We start from the raw sequence: 21,563 nt of genomic DNA on the forward strand, positions 1-21,563 counted from the left end.
GCAAGTCTTAAGGCATGTCTACATTGCCCTGCAGTTCCGACTACTGGGGCGTGAATAGCATTGCGCACCAAAGTGCTGCGCTGTAACTCCCCCATGTGGATGCTGCAGGTGTGAACTAATATGTTCACAGTTTGCATTCATGTAGTCCTCCTTCAAACAGGACTACATTAACGTTAATGTGAAGTAGGAACCTTTTAGTTTGCGCCTCCAGCAACTGGGGGAGTTACAGCAAGGTACTTTGAACAATGCTATTCACACCTCCATACCCCAAGGCCACGTAGACATACCCCTAGTTTGCACAGTGACAGAGTGAGATCCCGGTCCTCCTGTCTTCCAGCCCCCTGCTCTAACCATGAGCAACACTGCCTTTGCAAAAGAAACATAAGGAAAAAGCCAACTCCCAGTATTATATGGTGCTACTTTGCAGTCTTACTGTATAATACACCTAAGTCAATGAATAAATATTACTTTGCAAATATGCAACTCCCTGCTAACTAACAAGTAAAAGACTCATAAGATTTCAGGCTCAATAATCTGCTCTATACAATCCAAATGAAAAAAATATCTGCACACGTGGTATATGAGAGAAATGGGACATGTTTTGCTAAGGTACAACTGATGAACAAGTACTGGGAAAACCCTGGTAATTCATATGAAGAACCAGGAGACCCCTTTGCATATTCATGAATAAGAAAGTAAATGAACCAAAACACACAGAAAAATAAAGACAATTTCATCAAGTGTATTCTGCTCGTTTACTTTGACAAATATAGTTCAGTATTGATTTATGAGTACGCATCATCATAATTTGCTATAATGTGTACTAATACATTTTGCAACAGTAGTGAAGCTTTAGTAATACAAAATCTCATTACAGCCCTCTGCTATTAAAACTTTTGCTGAGAAGTGGGGTAAGCCTGGCATGTTTTATTGTGAAACTTAACAAGTTTGTGGATTAGCAAAACTCTACCATATTGAAAGCTGTAAATCCCTCTTCAGTCATCTCACTACACAAGGGAAATGTACAATTAAAAGTTTATAATAAAAGTGATTGAATATTTAATACAGATGCCAACTGGCAAATCTTGCCTAAAGTGCCAACTTTCACGGAAGACTTTAAAGAAACGATCCAAAGAAACAACCTAAGGTTTACTATGAAAGGAAACTGATTAACCAAATTCATGAGACTATTAAATCAAGGTAAATAAAGCTGTATTAGAGATAAAAGTTCTCTCATTCTGCATTATAGACACAATATTTTGAACAAATTAACATTTAGTGTGCTTAATTACATCTGCCTACACTACAGACTGGACATGATATTTTGGCAGAGGAATGGTTAGTGCTGTTTATGGATGGACTAACTAACTTACCATCAAAAAAAAAAAAAAAAAGCTTGAAACTTTTGCTGGGAGCAGCACATCTAATTCACTTGCTAGCTAGTTAAATGCACTCTGAATTAATATGAGGATGTTGCAAAAGATACAAATACTTGTCGTCTTTCCATATTTTAAGGTGGCATTCTGAATTAAGGCAGGTAATGTTGTTACCTGCTATATTTACCTCATGTTTAACATTTACATATTATCATAATCTTTTTCCTCATTTCTATGCAAACCATCTAATCCTCCTTGGCCTTGCATACCTGAACAGCTATTAACATTAACCCTTGAACTTCTCTGCTCCTTTGAGCAATATGATACTGCTACATAATTCCATTTTCAAATATAATAATTGATGGTTTTTGTCCCTCCCCTCCAGCCTTCTCACTTGGCATATTCTGCAGGTAGTCGGTCTCCTGACATTAATCAGCACTCCACTGCCTGAAGTCTATACATCTCTTATTCTTTCCTTTTTCAGCTTTGGACCTTGCAGAGGCAATGTAAGTACAGTAAATGAATCTGCTTAGGAAATGCCAATTGGGGAAAGCCGTATCCTGCTCTTGATTGATACAAACAGATTTGTGGATTTCTACAATTTTTTAGGAAATCCTTCTGCAACCCCAAATGCTTACAACCCAAACATTCAAAGGGAACACCTCAGGTGCTTAGATACCAAGTTGATAAACACACTTTAGAAATGCCAAAGACAGAGTTCCCAAGTAAAAAAACCAACATTAAATGTACATAGCAGTGCTTATTTTTTATTGTTCTTAATACTGTGGTCTCCTCTTCATAAGGCTCTGTTTGACAGACAGAAGGGTCAGTTTGCTGTATTGAGATCTTAGAGCCAGCAAAATCAAGGTATTTGCTCAATAACTATGCTTGGCTTAATTTTTTTTTTTTTTACACTGATTATGCTTGAATCCAGGTGTTTCCTCACTCAGCATGCCCAAATTTGGCAGCACAAAAATATTGTCTTATTGATTCTGCCTTGCCCTTACCAGTTGATGGTCTTTGCTTGTTGACTGGGAACGGGCATGCACCAACCAGCACGGTCTGGGGTTCTGTTTGTTTGACACACACTAAAAAGGTGTCTAGGTCCAACTTTTACCCAGATCTGCGAACCCCCGGCCTCAAGATACCAAAAGCCTGTAGGATGGGGACAAGGAACCACGGATAGAACGAGGGGTCTATTTCTCAGAGGAAGGGGCTCTATTTAAATAGACACAATATCTCCTCTCCGCTTCCTCCATCGGGGGGAATAAGGTAGTAATAAGGTAAGGGTCACCCTTCTCCCACCTACTTGTCAAATGGGATGCAAGGCCAGGGGGAATTAAGATCACCAAAAAGACTGGCAGAAGGGCTGGCTGGGCTCTAAAAAAAAAAAAAATCTTTAAAACAAAAGAATTCCCGAGTTTGCTTGTTTTTGAAAGCACTTGGCATTAACCTAGCCCAGCCCCAAGCGCCCAGACGGTCTCCGTACCCTGCCACACTAACAGGTAGGGCAGGCATCTGCCCAGGCCATGCTGCCAACACACCCACCCGGGAAACCTGTTTGGGAAAGTCTGGAGGCAAAGAGGGACCCCTTCTAGCCCACACACCCACACCAGTCTCCACCTCCCGCCGCCACACCGCCCCCGCGTGTTCCCCGGACTTACAGGGCGTGGGTGAAGGCGCTGAGACCCTCAGGCACGGTGGTCAACCCCCTGCCGGAGCAATCGACTCCTCCGTCCCCATCGCAGCTGCAGGAAGCCGGGCAAGGAGGAGGGGAAGCTCCGCCGCTGGGCCCAGCCGAGCTCCCGAAGCCCCAGGCGAAGAAGCCGAGCAGAGCCAGGCACCGCATTGCGAGCCCCCTCCGGTGCGTGCGGGAGTCTCGCTCCTGGGAGCGGCGAGGCTGCCCGGGCTGGACGCTTCGGCTCGGTCCCTTTGCAGAACGATTCCTCCCCCGCGCCCGCTGCAAGACGCCTCTCCGGCTGCCCTGGGCCCGCGCAGAGCCGAGCTGAGTCCTTGTTACCGCAGCTCCCTCCCCACCTCCGTGCCCAGCGCAAGCGGAGTGTCTCGCCCTCTCTCCCCCTCAACACCGTGCACCAGGAGCCAGCACTTCAGCGTCTCTCCCTCCTCCCTCCCGCTCCATTGAAAGGCAGCAGCTCCCTTCCCTCTGCGGGGCTCATCTCAAGCTAGCAGGTAACGTGCGCTGGGCTTTGCCTCTGCCGTGGCGCTCTCCCTGTTGTTGCTGCTGCTGTGCCGTGTTGCAATGCCTAGGAAGTGAACCGTGCAGCCATTCTAGCTCCTGTCTGCCTCTGCTCCACTCCCCTGCTTGCCAGGAGCCAGACACACCAGTCCAGCTCCGCAGCCTCCTTTTCCCTTCTAGGGTTGCACAGTGTCGGGGCTCCGGCTGCTGCTCTATGCAAATCAACTAGGTGCGTATGTGGAGAGTGAAGCCGGCGCCCGCATTGGTGCAGAAGAAATCTGAGGCTGATTAATATGCAAAGAGGAGCCTAGCAGCAGCCAACAAACGAAGGGCGCCTTGGCCTCTTTGGTAAGTGGAGCACTTGGTGGGCGTTACCCTGACAGATGAGTGACAAGGTGGTGGTTCAAGTGGAATCCCTGAGCTGGCTGAATTGGTGATTCAAGGTTGCACACAAGGCAGCGGAGGTGAAGGTGGTGGGGTGACTGGAAAATGCAAGCTGCGAGGAGTGCGCTGAAACAGAAGTGAATTCATAGAAACTCGATTCATCTTAATTAGGGTAAAGGGACCCATTAAAATTAATATTTTAAAAATCGGTTTCCATTTCCTGCATGACATGGCACTTTAATTATTAAAACCAAAAATTGTTTTTAAATCTGATTTTTTCAATTTTTGTTTGTTTAAAAAACATGCATGAGTTCTGTATCACCTGAAGCCCACTCCTCCAAATACTTACTTAACTCAGTAAGGCCTCCTGTGTATGAGCCAGGCCTAACTTTTCTCCTATGAGCAATCCCATAAATTTTCCCCTGTATAAATATTCATTTTATTATTTGTTTGGGTCTTTCATATGGCAACAGAATAAAACATTTGTTTTAATATGGAAATGTCATCATAAAACCACAGAAAAATTGGCAGGGAGCTTCAGGGGCAGGTTGAACACCCAAAACTACTTTGAACTCTTCTTTTTTAATTGACTGTATTTTAAGTTTATAGTGTCCTTTTAAATGTTAAGGTACTGGTGTCATTGGGATGTGTAATATAACTGAGCATATTACCAGTCTGTGTAATCATTATCACTTGTCTTCCAGTCTCTATTCCCTTGGTTGGTTTGTTTCCCTGGCCCTGAATTAAGCCATATTCTGCAATGAGCTCCACATGCAGGGACCTGAGCCTGCATTGAACAACGTGCAGGATTGGAGCCTTAGATCATAAATTCTGAGGGGCAGGGATTATTTCCAGTGTACAGCACCTAGTCTAAAAGGGTCCTGATTCTGCTTGGGCCTTCTGGACAAATACAAATAAATCTTTATTTTTATGCCGTTTATTTTCTCACTTTCTATTTGCATCATGGAAATAAATTAACCCTGTACACTTTTGCTTATAAGCTCATTTCTAGTCAGTTTCACTTTCTACTTTCCAGACTGCAAGGACTGGGTTACAAACATTGTACAGAATTTTAAAATAATAAATGTTTCCTTTGGCATAAAAAAAGCATGGTAGCTTGTTTTTATAAAACCTACAAATGTTGGCCAAGTTTGCACTGGCTGGGGTCCTGTATTGTTCATTTCTTACTTCCTTCAAAAACTTCTAAAACCCTATTTATTCTTGCTGTACATGGCCATATTTCACTCTGTGTGTGTTCTGCATTGTACTAACTTTTTACATGCTGTCTTTTTGCCATCAGACTGAGTGGGGATCTGATACTCGTTTAACTCAATTCACCTATTGTACACCACAGTGTATACTCACTATATTATTAAAAACAATAATAAAGATTGTGACAGCACTTTAATACCACTTTAGACTTTCATCCAAAAATCTCAAAGTATTTCATTCACTAATGCCCTGATCCTGTAATGGACACTGGGCAAGTGGACCCTACAACCTCGTGGAACCCCATTGAAATCACTGGGCTTCTGTGCAGACACAGCCATCTGCCCACAGAGTCCATTGCAAGATCAGAGCCTCATTGCACCTCACAAGTCTTTTCTATAATAAATAAGTATCATTATATCCATCTTCCAAACAGGGAAACTGAGGCACAAAAGTTAAGTGACTTGCCAAGGTCACTTAGGCCCCAGTTCTTAGGCCCAATAAGATACACACAGGTGAACCCCTGTCTGCACAAAACTCCATTGATTATATTGGGGCTATTTGTGCGTGTAGTGGTCTGCTTGCACATATCTCATTGCTGGATCAAAACCTTAGAGCCTGATCCAAAGCCCACTGAAGCTTGCCATTGACTTCAATGGGCTTTGGCGCTGGCCTTCAGTGAGTATATAGTTGAGTCAGGAAGCCAGGAATCCTGCATTTCAGTTTTGTTCTCTAAATACGAGTTAGACCATACTCACCTTCTTCCAATGCCCCATAATCCTAACAGGGAGATTGAAAGATAAAGCTTGCTTACACCATATCTGAGGCAGAGCTTTGGTTAAACCTCGCAATGACTTTTTGGGGATGATTATTAATAGATATTTGGTGAGATTAAAAAAAAGTGAAAGAAAAACAAGGAGACTTTGAAACAACAGTACGCTAAGTAAGCCACACTCGGGGACTCTCATTGCACTTTAGCAGTGACCATAGGGACATTTGTGCACAGCAAGCCAGTGTATCGTAGATTTACACCATGCTTTGCCACATACTAACTCGCTGTGTAGGAGACCCTCAGTTCTACTACTGCCTCAGTGCCTGAACACGACCAAGTCACTTAACCTCTGGGGGCCAGATTCTCATTTGCATTCTGGTCCATTTGTGCTACCAGAAGAATGCAAAGGGGCTGGAAAGTAGCTGAATTTGGTGCTGCGCGGAGGAGCTCTGAGGTGGAACCAGCCATCATAGCTAGGCCCTGTGACACCTCAGCTTTGGTGCAGGAGATGGGGAGGGAGTGTATCCAACAGGAATGCTCTAACCTTTGCCAGGGCTCTATGCAGTGCTGAGTCACCCAGTTGTAACTAGCTCCCTGACACCACCTCTCTTGCTGGTGTGGGGTGCACCAACCAGAAAGCTCAGCTCACCGGAGAATCTGAGCCCTTGAGGATTGTTTCCTGTCTGTAAAGTGAGAATAACACTTACCTCCCATCCTGCCACTCTTACCCATTTAGAGAGGGTGACTATTTATTTAATTTTTTTTTGGCCCAAAAATGTCCTTTTTCTAAAAAGAAAATGTTCATGAAACATTTTAAATTGTCCATTTTTCAGACAAAATTCTAAAAACATTTTCTGCTCTTTTTTTGTTTATGGGTTGTCAGATTTCTCTTCCCCCCCCCCCTCCAGTGGCAAAAGGAAAAAAATGTGCCTGGGGAGGGGGAGAATAAAGCCTAAACACTTTAAAAAGAATCACATAAATGAAAAATCATTCCTTTGTGAAACTTGTGGAACAAAAACATATCACAATTTTTGAGTTTTGTGTGTGAAAACTCTACCACTTTTCAATGAGCTCTACTCATGTTGAGCAGTTCCTTACTCTGCAAGTAGTCCCACTTTACTCTTCAGGCATAAGGGAATAAAGCCCTTAACATCTGCACTGTGTTCTGAAGTTCAACAGTATTGTAATATATTCTTTGTACTGCAGTGAATCTTTCATTTGCAATACCGGGAGAATTATTCATCTGAAAAATGTCAACAAAATATTTCTAGCAAAAGCAAAATAAAGCATACCCAACTTTTGACTCTTTATTTTAGATACTACTTTAATTTCTCCTTTTCTACACTTTCACGTTCCTTTCTTCTGCCCTTTCTTCATCTTCTTTCCTCTCCATCTTACCAAACCATTTTAGTTCCTTCTTCCAACATTATTCCAGTGCCATCTCTCCCCTTTCCTCCTCAGCTCAGCAATCTACCTCAGATCATCATCTTGTCCCTTCCACCCAACTCAGTAATTTTCTAATCTGACTACCCTGACAATGGTTCTGATGCTATTCCCTAAATTCTTACTACGCATCTCAGCAACATAGCATGAGTTCCCTCCATATTTCATCAGCACTCCCCCCTCCAATAGCATTGTGCTAGATCCAGTCCCCATTCTTCCCTTGCACCCACATCAACAACCCACTCAGTCTCCCGCCTCTCCTTGTTGTTTTTAAGCAGGCAACTGTTTTTCTTTTCCTCTCAAAGTAAAATAGCAGAAACTTTTGTGTTGGTTGTCATGATGGTTTATGGAGATAAGGGGGTTGTATAGTAAGGTTTTTTTCAACAATTAAAGTGTATAGATACAGTTTAGCAGTTGGCTTGTTAAGTAGCTGAAATTTGTACCCACAGGCTTTGAAAAGCTGCTGCAAAAATGGTTATTTAAGACCAAAGTCTTGCTGTAACAGACTAAGAATTCTGAGGTGCATTTTTGGAAGTAAATCATGAAGCAGCAAACAATGGGCCTACAGACAAGGAGGAAAGAAGGACAGAGACAATAAGTTGATAACTCAGGTGAGGGAAATAAGAGGTTGGCATTACTTGGGATGACCCACTGAACAGGTTACAAATCCTTGAGGGGGACCCTGATCACTTTCCTGAAACTATCAGAAAGCAGAATAAATCTGCCTCTGTGCAAATGAGATCTCTAGGATTTAGAGTCCAATGTATAAAAAATGTGCCTGCGAAGCACTTGCCAGGAGGTCTCTGAGAAGGCATTAGTGAGAGTTTTGAAGCCATGGAAAATTAAAGAAAAAATTACAAAAATCTGGATATGGGATTTTTTTTCTTCCCCTACCACAAACCCACTTCCTGGACTCTGCTAAAATTCAGCTTTAAAAAAGCTATTTCATTTGTATTTGGTGGGAGTCTGTAGTCAAAAGACAGACAAATTAAAGACACGAAGCAAAGGAGTAAAAATATAAAGCAATCTACATTTGATAATAGGCATAACAGTCCTCAAAAGTAGAATTGTCTGATAAAGACAGGACAGGATACTGTAGGGCCTGCACTACACGAAAATTGCTCTGCATGGCAGGTTTTTTTCTTATTGTTTGTCAACAAACATGAGACATTATGGAATATGTGTTATACAGACATCACACCAACAATATAATGCTCCAGATTTATTTTGCATCGTCTGTTGATTTTGCTGGTTGGTGTAATGAAAGATGCATAGATTTAATAGCTGCTGTCAGAATAATGCAAATTCTTGATGTTCTTCAATTTTGTAGCTTCACGAAAGGTGCTAGATAGACAGCTCCAAAAAGCCTCTATGCACAGATGATGGTTTTAGGTTGTGAACACCTGCCTCTAAAACCATTGCCAATTTCACACAGGCCAACAAACAGACATCATATAGAAACAACTTTCAGGAGCAAATCTCCTGGTCCAGCTGATCTGTGTTCAGCACAGCATGGAGGGAGGTGGGAAAAGTGATTGAACTTGTAGGCCATCTACTGTTCTCTTTTATCCTAAGCCTGATGGGTGACTGTTTTGATCCCAGGTTTTTCAGCTGGCTGGGGAATTGCAGAATAGCCTGGCCCATACTCATACCCCGGAGAATGGAGCAAGGGGGTTAGGTGGTGTAGACCTGGCTATGATTACTGTAAGCCAGTTTTAGTCCCCTTTTCAGCACTAGAGCAAATGGAACTTAAAACTTGCACCGAGGATTAGGCTTTTGGTCTCTACAGATCTAGGCTGGAATAGAGCCAGCAATTTAACAGATGAAGTTCCATAATTCCCTTTCCAATCCAATTCACACTGGACCACTCTGAGAGATTTTTTTTAGCAGGGCTTTAAAGTAGATTATATAGAGCTCTAACAACAATAGGAAATGCAATTTGTCCAAAAGTTGCTGTATAGAATCTGAAGGGCCATTTGAGTCACGTGCTGCCAAGAACGTCATTAGCATTTTATTTCCAATTTCAAGATGAGATACAACTGTACAATTAAGTTAAATGGAGACCATTTTAAGCCTGGGGGGGGAGGGAAGGAGGAGAAGGAAAGGGATAAAGTCCAGTATATTTGTACCAATGAAACAAGTTGTAGTTTAAAAAAAATTCCCTCAGAAATATGGTCAATCAAGTGTACATTATAGACACTTTTAGCATGGCTCTTTCCAATCACACAATCGTATTCTCGAACATGAGTATGGGAAGGGACCAGAGGATAACAAAAACATACACATCTTGAACACCAAGAAAAAAAGCTACAACTTACAAACAATTGAAGTAGATCTGGAAATCATGTAAAGAAAAATTAATAGCCCACGAGAGAGAAGCTTGACCCTAGTTCAAAACTTTGTAAGGTGTGTGAAGATCTAAACTCGGATCCAAAACTGAAATTAAGACACATTTGAAGTCTTGCATAAAATGGTTAAATTGAAGAAACTCCATATATAGAGAGCTCTGTTGGAAGAATGAAAAACTGTCTGAGACAAGGAGAATTCAGAGAGAGAGAGAGATCAATGTCAATGCATATTTTTAAATCTTTTCAATATGATAAGGGAAAGGATGTCAAAGATCAGCAAGGACACTGATGCTTTCAAGAAAAATCAGCGAGAAGAACAATAACTTGAAGACAATAACCATGCAGCAGAAGAAAAGGGGAAACATGACTTCAGTACTGGACAAAATTGGGGAAAGTATATGACAATGTATTTTAAAAAGAAAAAAGACAGAAGTAATCTTTGTAGGATGTGAATGAAAAATGCATTTAGCAGTATCCATTGCAATAATCCCGTTTGCTTTCATCCTCACTCACTTACTCACCTTTATCTCCATATAATATCAATCATGTATGCGTTTATATTTCACTGTCCAGGTTTTAATGACTACTCCATCTTTCCATTGGTTCTTCTTTCCACCTCACTCTGTATATTGCAATTGGCCCTATATTAGATGCCAAATCCTTCTGGACAATAGCTTACTCTTCATTCCTGCAAAGAATTGTGATAGAACCATTAAGTCTTCGCTTCAGCTGGCTTCCCTGGTTTCAGATAAAATATTAGCCATGCCAAGCATAAATGCTTATCAGATCTCAGTTATCTTCCTCATAGTGAACATTTCTTTTTTCATCCTTGCAATGACAATTTTTAGTCTTCAAACTATTGTTTCTGAATTCTTTACTGTTTATGTTCAGGTATCTTAGGGTTTCTTCAGAGTTTATAGGTTTCACAAAAGTGATTAATGCCAGTCTAAAAGGAGACACAAACTCTCTCGTAACACACTCATCATTATTCAAAGTTTCAGAAGCCCTTCTACAGGGAGGAACTGGAGGGTCTTGTAAAGACTAACTACAACAGTTTGAAACCCACTGTCTGGTCTGCATGAAATTCCAACATTTCAAAACATATTTTGTTTCAACTTATCAGAATGACATATTGCAGTTTTTTGTGTGGATCATTTCCACACAATAAATTGAAACAAATATTTCATTCTGATAAGAGTCAAATGGAATGCTTCAACCTTATCAAAATATCTCATTTCATTTTTTTTTCAAAATGAAATTTCTTTGAAATAGACATATTCCATCCTAACCTTTTTGATTGTGACTAATCAGTTTTTTCAGACAGGAGAACAGCTTGTGAGAAAATTGTCAATTGCTTCCAACTGTCACCTTGTAATGAACTTAATCTCTTTACTCTCCTGATGGCAATTAAATGTCACTCCACTATTCATATATATTATAGTTGTGAATGATTTTATGTGAATGGTTCCAACTCCTCCCCCCTCCCTAGTATTTCCAGCATTATTTCTATAGCATCAATTGCTTTTTATCACTTAAATTGTGTGCAAAGGCTTGTATTTTTCAGAAATAGATTCACTGAGTCAGATTCTGATCAGTGACCCCCAAAAGCTATCCTTAGATTCCAGTGGAGTTGCTCAGATTTACACTAAAGCAAGATTGAAATCTGTCCCTCTTTTCTACTCCAGATTTTTAGAACTGATTAATTACTCAGGCATTTCTCTGATCACAAGTCCAGAAATCCCCACTGTCTAGTCACTGATGCTTTTGTGACAGTGGAGCTCTCTAGTAACACTGACAATAAAATGACTGGTATGTAGTTCTTCAGATCGCTTGTATTTATGGGATAATACCCCTGTTGCATGTACTGCTTTGATGGAAAATTATTTCCTTCATGTATGTGGCAAATAGTTTCTATACTCATTCTATACCTTCTGATGAACAGTTAATGCACATCATCTTTTTAGGATTTTGGCTCATCCTGTGCATTTAGGAGGCCCTTCTGCAACTTTTGTTGAAAACTTCAGAGGAAGAGACAGCTGCTATCAGCAGCTACATCATGTATTACAATTTGACTTGAAAGAAATGTACAATTTTCATAATGTTTAGTCTTATTTTTGTGTCGAACTAAGTCATCTTTACTCCTGTCTTTCTCTGCACAAGGTGTTCAAACTGTTATGCTCAATTTGTCTTGAGAGGGTTTTGTGGATCTTTCTTATGGTGTTGCAGAGATTTAAAATGAATAGGGATGGTCCATGCTGAAAATATCTAATGTACACTTAACTGGCTATGTTCTTAAATCCCCCCCCCCTTTTTTTTTCTTTTAAAGGATAACTTGCTTCCAAACAATAAATGGTAAAAATTTTACATACCTATTCCTGCGTGGAATCAATTGATATTGGAGACAAAAATGACATGATAGCCAAAAGGAAAAAATCTTCAGTTGGTACCAGAAAGTTAGTAGCTAATCAGTGAAAAAGCAGGATGGCAAAAGAAAAAAAGTACTTTTAATCTAGTTCTGATATAGAGCCACTAATGCTGAGAGATGGAAGGGATTGGAGGGCTCATCATTGCTATTACCAGTGGAAAACCAGCGCTTGTAACAATAAAGCATGGTGACACAAAAACTGACTATCCTTTTTCTTTTTCAGTGTTCTAGAGCAATTTATATATTTTATGTACTTTTTAATAGCCATACAATTTGAAACTTATTAAACCAACTCTCAAAAGGTAGAAATAGACTTTTATTTGAAAAAAAAGCAGCAGAGGAGTAAAAGACCAAGGAGAATGACAAAATAATAAGTAATTCTATAAGCATTGTCAACATTCACTATTAGCAACCAGATTATTATTAGCAGCCCTTGAAAACATCCACACTGTAGCACTTTGGCAACACCTAGTGGCAAAAGGTAACAAAAGATTACATATGCTTTGGAGATCTATTTTGTTCTGAATGAACTGTTGTTCTGCCAATTCTCTTCTTGCAAGAGCCTCAATGTTTTGTTTTAGTTTTTAATAAAAAAAGTTTTTTCTTATTTATGAAATTAACCAACTTTGTTTTATCCTTTATTCTTTCTAGCAGTTGAGGCACTGTCATGTAGATCAGCCTAGTAACGAAGACAAGAAATTGCACTTCTTCCATGTGGTGATAGTAGAACAGTGAAAGCAGTGGCATGGCTACAGTTGGATCTTAAGGTCTCTTATCCAGTCCAGAGCAGAGGGAATAGGTCATGTGAATGGTTCCAGAATGAGCATAAGTTGGGCAATCGTCCATGATGTGTCTGACAGTTTACATTATGCCACAGTTGCCGTTCAGCGATTCCCTCACTTTTCATCTATGGAGTAAGTATGCGCATCTTCCATGTTGGGTTCAGATACAATTTAGAGCTGGCTATATGGACCATGGGGAAGAGAAGCTCGGCACTTGCACAACTGGGTCTCCAATTAGATTTTTGTTTAGTATTTTGGCAGCCATTCAGGTTTCAGACCATCCTCTGAAACATCCGCAAGGAGGGTTGTGGCGCGAGACTAGAAGGTATTCCTGATTTTAGTCCATGACCAGGGGGATGTTCTAAGTCATAGTGGAGCAATAGTGTGGTATTTACCATGATCTTTATGTACTCCCTAATTGTCTCAGCATCTCATGAGATATTTGATGGCACAATGTTAGCCAATACTGATAGCCATGGAAGTGGCGTTGATGTGAGGGTGCTGCTAATTATATGAAGAGTGGCAATTATTTTGGTGTCCACTAAAATGGTGTGTATGCTCCTGCTCCATATTGAGTCACAGTATTCCATTGTGGAATGGACTACGGCTAGTGTCAACATTCGCAGTGTACAGACGTCACTTCCCCAAGATGTTCCTGCTAGCTTCTGTATGATGTTGACCCTAGCCTTTGTTTTCCTTTTTTGGTTTGTTCAAGGTGGTGATGGAAGCTGAGCATGCAGACCAGGGTTATCCCCGTGTACCATGGATTATGATCATGTGTCAATGGTGGCCTGCAGAAATTGATGTTTAATGTAATCTTGGCCTGGCTATTATTCAAATGGAAAGCTGAGACCACTGTTTTTGAGGCATTTGGCTTTAACCACCATACCTTGAAATAGGTTTCTATTGTTTTTAGGTTCTGTTCTAGAACCTTTTCTGAGGTTTCAAATGAGAAAGCCTGAGTAATTAGTGTGATGTCATCTGCGTACATGAACTTGTGGGAAGATGTTGGTGGAATATCACTGCTACATAGGTTGAAAAGTACTGGAGCTAGACCGGCCCTTTGAGAGTCTGTTATTCAGCCTTTGCTGGCTGCTGACAGCCTCACCGAGATACACCATGAATCTGTGGCTGCTCAGCATTTCCATGGTTAGCCCAGTTGTAGGGCAACAGAGCATGGCTATTGCAAGTATCAATAGAAGTCCTTTTCACCATACTGTATCATATGCGGAACTAAGACTGATAAGTGCTGTTGCTGTTTTAAGCATTGGTTGCCAGCTTCTGTATAGGTGGCCAATGCAAGGACTTAGTCACAACAGTTTCTGCCTATTCTGAAGTTAGCTTGTTCTTTGGGGACCAGCTCCTCCAACAATGGCTTCATTCTACAAAGTAGAAGCTGCTCCGGTAGCTTATAGCAGCCACTAAAAAGTGCTAGAGGTTGATAACCTTTCGCATTGGCTGCCTCTTTGCCTGGGTTCAGAATGGCTATAATTTTTGTTCCTTTCCATTCTTTCAGTATTCTCCCTGAGGGGTGTATGTTTGTAAAGAGAGTAGCTAGCCATTTCCTCGCTCTTGGACACAAATGCTTTAAGAACTCAGGGAATATGACATCAAGGCCTGTTGCTTTCCCAGGTTTTATTTGGGTGATCCCACTGTCCACCTCCTCCACTTAGTAGAGCACAGAAAATTGGGGAAAGGGTTGGTATTGTTTGAGGGCATTATAGAGTTCTTTATGGACTTTACGCCTGGTGCTTTTGTCAACTGGGACTTTTGAGTTGTCAATTAGTTGTCTGACTGACTATGGCATCTGGGCTCACCTGCATGAGTTTGTAAGCTATAGGCGCTGCTCCACCAAGGGCACAGAGGAGACACCAGGCCTTTGGGCTTGACTTTGTCAATTCAAGGACCAACACAGTGAAATTGCACTGAGAATTTAAAATCTAAATAATGTTGTATGGGCGAAATTCTCCCCTGCACAGAGGGCTGACACCAGGATTCTGTAGCACTTAAATCAAAATTAAGCCCTATTTTAAGGATTTAAAATGGAACCTAAGTGGTGCACAGAGGTGAATTTTACCTTAACAACAAAACCATCATGGTTAAAATCGCTCATGACCTATGTGACCTAAAAAAGTTTAGTAAATTATGAATAAACTTATTCCTAGAGATACAGAGGTTTCATAGAATATAGAATAATCTTTTGTACACTCAATGTATCAGAGATGAGAAGCATAGCATAAAACAGAGCTTTGAAGAAAGTGAGTGCATAACTCAGTGAACAGACAAGACCTCTTAATTAAAATAGGTTCTGTGGTGAGAGCAGGCTAAACAATCTTGCCCTTATTTAAACCCGTCTACAGTAAAGAAATTCATACCGTTGTAATTACATCAACGTTGTCACACCATTGAAAATCCCTAACCAAGACAAACCATCCAGGTTCAATGTGGAATATAGTGTTATAACTTAATCCAGTAACATACCAAAAGAGGCTGTACTTATGTAAGACCTGCTTTGTGTATCTACATTAGCTGTTTACAATGGTGGAACTACATTGATGTAGCTACACAGGGGCTCATTTCCTTATTGTAGATTTCAGTAGCTCTCAATTCACTTTCATTATACTAAAATGTTACAGTTATAGGTATGTAATTCCTCATTATCTGCTGTGTAGCTACCTACATCTTCCCATCTCTTTTGCATTCAACTGCTGTAGTGAAGTAGTGGAAATACAGCAATATTTACCAGTTATTAAAATTCAAACTTTCCGAATTGGCTATTAATGTGAGGTTTCTGAATGGCCAACTTTAGACACTTAAGGTGGGATTTTCAAAAGTACGTAAGGGAGTTTGATGTCCTACTCCCATTGAAACGCAGTGGCACCTGGGCTTCTAACTGCCATGGATGACTGAAAACACTAGCTCTGAAAACTCTGGGGTTCAGCATGTCTGAAAATCAGCCCCTACACATCTAAAGTTGGTCATAAAAAAAACCAAAACCAACCAACCAAACAAAAAACCCCTGAGCTGCTCAATATAGCTTCCAAGGGTATTACCTTTCCTGTGGGCTCCCTTCTGCACCAGACCACCCTTGACAGGGGGCTCTGAAGGGAGTGGCTGTTCAGCACTTAGTAAAGCTCTACCAAATCTGTACTCTATCAGGGAAGGGAGAACTGCAGGAAAGAATACAGAAGCACTGGTTTTATGCCTGTATCTCAGGCAGTCTATGAATGCTGAGGGGCCCAAAACACCCATTCATTTTTTGCGGAGGTGAGATGGAAAATGATTGGGCCTGTGATGAAATGATTGGGGGAAAACTCCACAAGGGGACAATCTAGTGTTCATTTACTACATTTATTTTTTGACATTCTCAGAAACACCCATCTTACTAAAAAATACAAATATTAGTATCTGTGGTCCCCTAGTCACAGATTTAAGTTTTGTTTTTTTTGCAGGGGAGGGGGGGATGGGGGACTCACTTTGTTGTGTTTGTACAGTGCACAGGACAACGGGGTCCGGGTCCATGACTAGGACTCTTAGGTGCTACCACAACAAAATAATATATCACTAGCCTTAGCCTTTTATCCACCACTTGAACTAGGTGAAAGGCTCAGCAACTTACTACCAGCCCCCAGCCATCCCATCTCCTACACAGAACAGATTTTATTCAGACCATACTACTGTACTGCTCATGCAGAGGAGAACCTGAACTATGATTAGATAAGAACTACACACAGGTGGTTTTGCTTATCATTTAGAGTACACAAGTTAAGGCTCTTTACCAGTGGTTCTCAAACTTCATTGCATCGTGATCCCCTTCTGCCAACAAAAACTACTACACAACCCCAGCAGGTGGGAACGAAGACCAAGCCTGCCCAAGTCCCGTGCCCCAGACATGTAGAGATGGTGGGGGGAGCACAAAGCTGAAACCCAAGGGCTTCTGCCCTGGGCGGGAAGCATATAACCTTAGCCATGGGCAATGGGGCTTGCGCTTGGGTTTGAGACCTGCGCGATGGGGCTTGGGCTTCAGACTTGCTGGGGCCTAGGGCCAAAACCAGCCTTGGCGACCCCATTCAAAGGGGGTCCCAACCCACAGTTTGAAAACCCCGGCTCTATATTGTTCAGCAAATTCATTCCCCTCTCCCCAGTCTAATTCATCAAGTGGAAGATGCTGGAACCAAGACATGGCGGAGAGCTAAGGTTACGTATAAAGGTGACACAATGGACAAAAACATTCAGAGTTAGCATGTAATTTAAGAGAGAAAATTATGGCCCTCACACCTTTCAGCCAGATGCCTTTGCCTTCCACTTTATCAAACTGAACTTGCTAGTTTGAGGAGAAAGCGAACACTAGGAAAGTTAATGTAAACAAAGGAGAGAATGAACACACAAAAAAGTTAAAATAATTTTTCAGCATTCTACTGGTTGCAGTCATTTCACTACAAAGTGAGATTTTGTGAAACTAGGAGTATGAAAGTCCAGTAATATTGAGAAAAAAATCAGCTTTGCTTCTGCTTTTATATTAATACCCCAGATTTGTCTACATGGCAAACATTTACAGCTATAGCTATGCAGGTATATAAAGGTGTATGTATAAAGGGCTTTTTGGAAGACACTGCCCAGTGGAGCACTTTATTTTTGGAGTTCATAGCCCATGTTTGCTGACCTTCAGGGTAAGTTGCAAAGCCCATACATATTCCCCTTCCACCTTTTTTTTTTTGGGGGGGGGGGGGGGGTGTGGGGGGGTGGGGGGGGGGGGGAGATTTGTGAGAATTTGGCCAGTAGGGAGGGAAAAGGACTGTTGCAGGGCTTAGGTTTTGTTTACATTTTGCTGCTCATCAAAGTACTGTGTTTAGGAAATAGGGTGCAGGAAGGGGTGGAGTCAAATATTTAAACTGTATATTTTTCAAGATTGTCAAGGGCATGCAGACCCTAGGATGGGTGCTGTTTTACAGTAGTATAAATCTAAATAACTTTAAAATATGTTTATGATCAATTCAGACAGCCTTTCATTGGACTGCTAAATTATCATGAGTGTGCAGTAGCAGACATCATTTAACAGCAGGTTCAGAAGTGCCAGTGATTATTTTATTGTAAAATACACTGCTTACCTTTGATACATGCATCAGTATGCCCGAGGGACATAGTACAGAAATCCACGATGTTCCTCCATCCAATGGATGGGTCACAGGGACTATGATTCTAAAACCCAGGCTTCCTGAATTCAGCACTCCTCGTTCTACCTCAAACTGTAGCATCTCATGCCCATGAGGTATTTGTAGCATGGGTTGAATTAAGATTTTTTTTAAAAATTCAAATCTTAAACATAACTCAGGCAAAAATAAGTATTTTCATTAAACACTGTAGAGGTCCCTTGTCCTTTCATTTTAAATAAATATTAACTATACAACTTTGGTCCATTAAGTATTTTAAAGATCTCCAAATTTGTAAGTGTGCGGTGTGAGCATCTGACAAATCTTGGAATTGGGAAAGAATTACACCAATACTCAATCAGGCCAGCCAACCCAAGATGGCTCTCAGGGAACCAATTTATCCTAGCGATAGTGAATGACACTGATTGAATTCTGCTTAGTTAGGAGTTAAACAAAAATTCTACTTAATAAGGGTGCATTCTGCAAAGCTACACAACAGGATAAGGGTATTGCAATCTAAGGGGTGCACTATATTTTGTGGTTATATTCTCAAATTTAATGTGCACAAATTTAGGTTTTTACAGAGAAAATATATCTGTTATGGGTCTAATCCAATCTCCCCTGAAGTCAGAGGGCCTTGAATCAGGTGCTGTGTGTTTTGTACAGCTAATTGTTTTGTTTTTTTGTTTTGTTTATTAAAGGTGGGGTCTGGTCACATTTAGAAATCTCATGGTTTATGAATATGGATCATATTTGGGAATGTAATTTTCCACTATGACAAAACTGAAATTACACAATAGCTCAAGAATTCAAGCAGATACAAAGCTGTTTATGCTGCTTTCAAGACATACTACAGAACCCATTTAGCTCCATATGAATTATTCCTGTCTCATAAAAGGCAGGCTTTCAGAGTTTGTTATTCTAGAACAGCCAAAGTCAAATGTTGCCTATGAATTAGAATACTACTTTAATAGTAACCTAACTTACATTAAACTGAAAGGTTACTTTTAATCTTGGTCGGTCAGAGGAAACTAAAACAGCATCTCCTGTCCACATTCTATTATGGATCACTGTGATAGTAATGGATAGGTTGATAGATCAGTGAGCACTTAATTTAACTCCACTTCTGGAATGTTATGACACTTCACAAATGTTGGACTTGGAGAAGCTATTTTAGCTATTAAGACTGTTTTTCAGATTACAGGCTGCATGACTAAAACATGACTCAACAGGAATAAAGTGATAAGGAAATATTTATTCAGGAAGTACAATTGACTACAGAATACTTTTGATCTTTCAGCAATCTTCCCCCATCTTTTCCTTGGAACTGTGTTAATCTATGTCCCATTCATGTTATTTTGTTGTTCAGATGAAGACATTATCTGCTCTATTAACCGCTAGAACGTCAATGATACAAGAAGTGAAAATTAAGGACTTGTGTATTTACTTGAATACACAATCCAGTCTAGTAAAAAACAATATCCTTTTAATATAGATAAGCTTGGACACTAAAAATCAGCATTTTGTTCAGTACTGAAGTGTTATATCCCAAGCCAGGCATATTTTATCAAAGAAGATAATGACCTTACAAGGTAGTCATAGCAATTCAGGTACTCATCTGAGACAGATGGCAGTACCTCCATAATCACAGGAATTTTTCACTAGTCTTTCTATTAACTCCAGACAGACTGCAAAATAAGGGAAAAAAGTGAGACCCTCAAACCCAACCCAACCAGCTGTTAAGAGAGCAGACCAAAATGTAAACTTGATAGGATTAACTTCCACACATGCATTTTAATTTGCATAGCCATATGCACCTGATATGAATATGCTCAACTCCATGAGTGATTCTGAATTGCCAGTCACAGCTAGTGAGATTTGAATAGCCAGTCACGACATACTCTTTCGTAAGGTTCACTGGAAGTAGAGTAGCAAATGAGGAAGCAAAAAAAACCTACACACAAAAATGTGTAATTCCACCTCTTTATTTTCTGTGTTCCTAAAATCAAGGGCCTCTCAACAGCAACAGGTGCATAACATCATCCACAGAAATTATATCTGTCCTTAACTCATGATAGTGTGCCCAAGTATTGCATGTGTAGGGGCTGTGTACTAACAAAGTGCAGACCCTGCGCCTACTCAGTTGTAGTAAAGAATGTAAGTTTCTTGGTGACTTTTAACCCATCCTTACTTTAAAAATTAGAGCGCTTTCAGACTATGCAAGAGGACAGACTGCTAATGTAATAATTGCAATTTTAGAACAAAAAAAACAGGTAATTTCAATTGTTTTTTTTTAAATTAACCCAACCCCCAACACACACATACAATAGCATGTATGCCAAGCTTCAAGCCAAAGAGTTTTGGAACAGTTGATTTACTGAATTCAAAAGCCATATTTTATAATGGAAATGCTAATGCATTTACCTATAGCAGCTCTAGCTACACTAAAGTAAATATTTCTTTAGGGTAACAAAACACATTGCCTTAACCAGTAACACAAGGTATATGAGTTTTATAATACATATTACTGTCTTTACTTGTACTCATACTTCTCTTTTATATATAAAGCTCTAAAAACAATTCTCTACTATTTTACAATTAAATTAAAGCATTTCCATGATTGGCCTAACTACTGATTTTGGTCTAAATATTTTAAACATTAATCATTCCATAAACATATACAGTTCAAAACATGGTCCCACCAGTAAGAAGTAGCCTTCTGAAACAGGCCAACGATACTCAACCATGTAATTCAGTGCTCAATATCATCTAATTGATAAATATTCATATTCCATTTCAGACTCTACTCTCAAAAATCTTTAAAATACTATCTTTACAGTCTTATAATGCTTACAAACATCCAGAAAGGGTTCACATTTCTAACTTGCTTGTAGCAACCATGCAAGTGTTATTACTTATACACTGGGCCAGCTAAGCATAAACTTCATGCCATCGTTTTTAAAAATTTTAACCTTTTACCATCTTTCATACAGTGGAATTAAGTTTACAACGTGGGTAAGAACCTCACTTGCATCTGAAGAAGTGAGGTTCTTACCCACGAAAGCTTATGCTCCCAATACTTCTGTTAGTCTTAAAGGTGCCACAGGACCCTCTGTTTCTTTTTACAGATTCAGACTAACACGGCTACCCCTCTGATAACTGACTTCATGTTATTCCATGTGAACACAGATTAGAGATGAGCCAGACACTCCAAACTGCACTTTTCAGTTTAAGCCTCTAAGGACTAACTTGTTTACAGTCAGTAGGATGCACTCAGGGCCGGCTCCAGGCACCAGCTTAACAAGCAGGTGCTTGGAGCGGCCAAGGGAGAGGGGCGGCATGTGCGGCAATTTGGGGGCGGCGGGTCCCTCACTCCCTCAAGGAGCGAAGGACCTGCCGCCGAACTGCCACCACCAATCGCGGCTTTTTTTTTTCTTCTTTTTCTCCCCAATTGCCACCGCCAGTCGCGATTGCGGC

The 21,563-nt window shown here is 40.5% G+C and overlaps 1 protein-coding gene across 1 annotated transcript in view; it reads right to left on the reverse strand.

Annotated features, from left to right (window-relative positions):
- Window positions 1-3,821, reverse strand: part of LGR4 (leucine rich repeat containing G protein-coupled receptor 4) — a 130,228-nt gene extending 126,407 nt beyond the window's left edge. Inside the window, exon 1 of the mRNA XM_034769845.1 lies at window positions 3,041-3,821. Within this exon, the coding sequence (XP_034625736.1) occupies window positions 3,041-3,225 (185 nt within the window). The 5' untranslated portion in view covers window positions 3,226-3,821. The remainder of the gene's footprint in view (window positions 1-3,040) is intronic.
- Between the last annotated feature and the right edge of the window lie 17,742 nt (window positions 3,822-21,563).

This window comes from Trachemys scripta, chromosome 4 (genome assembly GCF_013100865.1).
Source record: "Trachemys scripta elegans isolate TJP31775 chromosome 4, CAS_Tse_1.0, whole genome shotgun sequence".
Lineage (NCBI taxonomy): Eukaryota > Metazoa > Chordata > Testudines > Emydidae > Trachemys > Trachemys scripta.